General features: G+C 47.2%; 1 protein-coding gene across 3 annotated transcripts in view; it reads right to left on the bottom strand.

Annotated features, from left to right (window-relative positions):
• Window positions 1-1,423, bottom strand: part of LOC105985379 (survival motor neuron protein-like) — a 17,887-nt gene extending 16,464 nt beyond the window's left edge. For all 3 annotated transcript variants that reach the window (XM_013015902.1, XM_013015901.1, XM_013015900.1), the window contains exon 1: window positions 1,306-1,423. In XM_013015902.1, coding sequence (XP_012871356.1) covers window positions 1,306-1,386 — 81 coding nt within the window. In that variant the 5' untranslated portion in view covers window positions 1,387-1,423. The remainder of the gene's footprint in view (window positions 1-1,305) is intronic.
• Window positions 1,424-4,791: the final 3,368 nt, after the last annotated feature.

Here is a 4,791-nt window from a genome sequence, read left to right on the forward strand (position 1 = left end):
AGAAAGAAAGAAAGAAAGAAAGAAAGAAAGAAAGAAAGAAAGAAAGAAAGAAAGAAAGAAAGAAAGAAAGAAAGAAAGAGAGAGAGAGAGAAAGAGGGAGGGAGGGAGGGAGGGAGGGAAAAAATGACAGGGACAGACAAGAAGCCTCCATTTTGCTCATGTGGTGACAGGGAGGTCGACTCCCCACTTGGGGACTCTGCTAGTTCTTCCTAGTCTTTTTTTTTTTCCAGGCAGAAAAGAGTTTATTGGGGTGAGGGCAACTGCCAGCCCCTATGCACAGAGACAGAGGGGAAGGATAAAGAAAAGAGCAAGTTCTTCCTATTCTTTCATGGCTTTTCTGTCACCTTCAAATAAACATACTTTTTGCCTTAAAAAAAAAAAGACAATGAAACCTGTTGAAATTGTTTTAGGAAAAGGATTAAAAGAGAGAGGGAGGTGCTGAGCTTGAGTTGAATACATTGTACATACTTTGGGACAAATTCTCAATGTGCTGCTCTCCTTTCTACTTAAAACAGCCTTGAAATAACTTTGCCAGGAACTCTCTCTCACACTTTAAAATTCAGATTTTCGCACTCACCACGTGATTCCCAAGACCAAGTTGATTCTTTATTTGAGGTCCTCTTTCTTCTCTGTATTAGTATATCTCAGTGAAAGAAACCTCATCTTTCCAAGTTTTCAAGACAACCTGACATTTATTCTTGACTTTTCTGAGACATTTGAGAATCCATATGCAAGCTGGGGGGAGGGGGGGGAAGGTGGAACATTCCTGTAATCCTAGTTACTCAGAATGTTAAGATCCAGTGGGTCACAGTTAGAAGCCAGCCCGGGGCTGGAAAAAGCCCGGCTGGAGGGCGTGGCTCGTGAGTACTGGGTTGAACGTGCAAGGCCAGGCAGCAAGAGTGCCGGGAATGGGGTTCTGGTCCTGGAGGAAGCATTCAAAAAGAGAAGACCCCATCTGTACGCTCTCGAGTGCTGATTATAAAGAATGTGCAGAATCCACCTTTTAAATCTAATGCCAACACCGGCCACTTCGCTCGACTCCTCGCGGGCTTCCCGCTCTCGGGGCTCTCGGCCTGCAGAGATGGGCGCACACGCCGAGCGCCGTACGCGGCGTCAGATCGAGGCCATCGTGGCTCCCGAGCTCACCCCGAGGAGCGAGGCCGGGGCTCCAGGGAGGAGGCGGGAAACGCACGGACATGTGGCCCGCAGCCCCCCCGAGCGCCAACCGCCCAGGCGTCGCCGGCCGCAGGCAGCCCAAGTGCGCACGCGGCTCCCGGCCCCAGGCTGCTCGGACCCCGGTCTCACCTGGCCCGTGCCACGCCGGAACAGCACCGAATCTTCCTGCTCCGAGACGCCGCCGCCGCCGCCGCCGCTGCTCATCGCCATGATGGGCCGCTAGCAGGACGCTCCGCACGGCGTCCGTCGCCGCCCAAGTGACGACTTCCGCGCCCGGAAGCTTCTGGGACCGGAAGAGTACGGTGGCCGGGAGGGACGCTTGCTTTCTGCAAATGGTTTCCGCTTCTTATGTTTGCTCCACGTGCTTGCTTTTCTTTCCTTCTTTAATCCTCATCATCTTTTTATTCCTTTTTGTTGTCTTTTATTAACATGATTCTATGACGGTTAGAACACTACGCGTCCTTAGAAGTTACTAATTGTAATTTAGAAAATAAAGGTAAACGCACTGCATTCACACACGGCTTTGTTAAAGGGCAACTCCTCCATGAGCGATGTAAGAGATTAAAAAAAAAAAAAAAAGGTAAAGAATACTGTATGCGCCGGGCGCCCGTGGCTCACGTCTGTAATCCTAGCTACTCAGGAGTCTGAGATCTGAGGATGGAGGTTTAAAGCCAGCCCAGGCAGGAAAGTCCATGAGACTCTCAGCTCCAATAAACAACCAGAAAACTGGAAGTGGGGCTGTGGCTCAAATGGTAGGGCGCTAGCCTTGATTTGAAGAGCTGAGGGAGAGTGCCCAGGCCCAGAGTTCAAGCCCCATGGCTGACAAAAAGAAAAAAAAATACAATATGCAGCCCAGAGATAAGCAGTAATAAAGTCATCATTCCCTCCCCCCCCCCCCCCCCCCCCAGTCTTGAGACTTGAACTCAGGCACTGTCCCTGAGCTCCTTTGGCTAGCACACCACCACTTGAGCCATAGCCGGCTTTTTCTGTCCATGTGGTACTGAGGAATGGAACTCAGGACTTCGTGCATGCTAGGCAAGCTCTCTACTACTAAGCCACATTCCCAGCCCCCCAAACTACCACTCTTTAAAATGCTTTGAAGGATTTGCCTCTTTTTACAACCTTATGAAATAGGGGCAGGTGGAGCTGTGAATTCCAGACGAACATACACACATGCTGAGGCACTAAGCATTTACACAGTAGAATTCAGGCCTTCAGCTTCACAAACTTCAGCATTACTTTTTTTGTTGGTTGTCAGTTGTGGGACTTGAACTCAGGGCCTGGGCCTTGTCCCTGAGCTTCTGTTCTCAAGGATAGTGCTCTATGGCTCTTGAGTCACAGTGCCACTTTTTTTTTTTTTTTTTGGTTGGTCATGGGGCTTGAACTCTGGGCCTGAGTGCTGTCCCTCAGCTCTTCAGCTCAAGGCCAGCGCTCTACCACTTGAGCTACAGAGCCACTTCCGGTTTTCTGGTGGTTTATTGGAGATAGGAGTCTCACAGTCTCTCCTGCCCGGGCTGGCTTTGAACCAAGATCCTTAGATCTCAGCCTCCTGAGTAGCTAGGATTGCAGGCGTGAGCCACCAGCGCCCAGCCCACAGTGCCACTTTTGCATTTTTCTGAGTGGTTTATTGGAGATAAGAGTGTCAGACTTAGCCACCAGTGGCTCACGCCTGTAATCCTAGCTACTCAGGAGGCTGAGATCTGAGTATCACAGTTCAAAGTCAGCCTGGGCAAGAAAGTCCATGAAACTCTTATCTCCAATAAACCACCAGAAAATCAGAAGTGGCGCTGTAGCTCAAGTGGTAGAGCACTAGCCTTGAGCTGAAGAGCTGAGGGACAGAGCTCAGGCCCAGAATTCAAGCCCCAGGACTAACAAAAAAAAAAAAAGTAAGTGTCAGACTTTCCTGACTGGGTTGGCTTTGAACTGTGACATTCAGATCTCAGGCTCCTTTGTAGCTAGGATTATAGGTGTGAGCCATTCCTGCATGGCAGCATTACTTTTTAAAATATATATTGTAGTATTATGGCTTGAAAGCTAAATATGGTAGCACTTGAGCCAAATTCCCAGTCCTTTTGCTTTCAATGTATTTTTCTGATAGGGTCTATTTGCATGGTACTTTGAGAGCCTCTTACCTTTGAAGTTGGGGGTTGTTGGGATAACAGGGAAATACCAAAAGTCAAGTAAGCTGTTCATCATAAAAGTAAGTTTCAGCTGGGCCCCGGTGGCTTAGGCCTGTAATCCTAGCTACTCAGGAGGCTGAGATCTGAGGATGATGGTTCAAAGCCAGCCTGGGCAGGAATAAAACACCAGAAAAACCGGAAGTGGCTTTGTGGCTCAAGTGATAGAGTGCTAGCCTTGAGTGGAAGAGCTGAGGGACAGTGCCCAGGCCCAGAGTTCAGGCCCCACGACTAACCAAAAAACAAAACAATTTCCCTAGACTAACCAAAAGATAAAATATTCCAGCTAGGGGCTAGGAAGGTGGCTCAGTGGTAGAGTGCTTACCTTGCATGCATGAGGCCCTGGGTTCAATTCCTCAGCACCACATAAACAGAAAAAGCCAGAAGTGGCGCTGTGGCTCCAGCGTAGAGTGCTCTCCTTGAGCTGAAGAGCTGAGGGACAGCGCCTAGGCCCAGAGTTCAGGTTCACTACCGGCAAAAAAAAAAAAAAAAAAATTCCAGCTAGGTGCTGGTGGCTTACGCCTATAATCCTAGCTACTCAGGAAACTGAGATCTGAGGTATATTTACAAATATATATATATACATATATGTATATATATCTATAAAACAGAAACCTTCACCTTCCTAACATGTAAGGCTGTTTAAATAATATAGAGAAAATTGATTTGGTTTTTTTCTTTTGTACTTAAAAAAGTACTCTAGTACAATGGTATCTTGAATAGATTTCTACTAAGCTTTCTTGAAATGTTTTTCCTGATACAAGCAAATTGGTTTCAGAATTATTAATCACATTAACGAGATAAGAGTGATTAACTGGAGATAAGAGTCTCACAGAGTTTGCTGCCCAGGCAGGCTTTAAACAGTGATCCTCAGATCTCAGCCTATGGAGTAGCTAAGATTATATTTATTAGCCACCAGTGCCTAGCAATTTTCTTTTAAATTTTTAAGTCTAATTCTTTTTTTTTTTTTTGGGTCCGGTCGTGGGGCCTGAACTCTGGGCCTGAGCGCTGTCCCTCAGCTCTTCAGCTCAAGGCTAGCACTCTACCACTAAGCCACCTTCCCAGCCCCAAGTCTAATTCTTACTGAACCCTCTAATGTAGTTTACATCCATTTAGCCGGCATGCAAGATGGTTTGTACTGACTATAAATTCTTCAAGCAATATGAATCCATTGTGAAGAAAGGCATCTTAGAGTTCTTTTAGACAATAAATTTGTATGTGTGTGGTACTGGGATGTATACCAGGCCTCATGCATGCTAGGTAAGGCCTCTACTACTGAGTTCCACCTCTACCCCTATGTAAGACTTACTTTATTTTTACTATTATTATTATTTTTGTTGTCGGTTGTGGGGCCTGAACTCTGGGCCTGGGCGCTGTCCCTTAGCTCTTCAGCTCAAGGCTAGCGCTCTACCACTTGAGCCACAGCACCACTTCCGGC

Source organism: Dipodomys ordii, unplaced genomic scaffold, assembly GCF_000151885.1.
Source record: "Dipodomys ordii isolate 6190 unplaced genomic scaffold, Dord_2.0 Scaffold28, whole genome shotgun sequence".
Classification (NCBI taxonomy): domain Eukaryota; kingdom Metazoa; phylum Chordata; class Mammalia; order Rodentia; family Heteromyidae; genus Dipodomys; species Dipodomys ordii.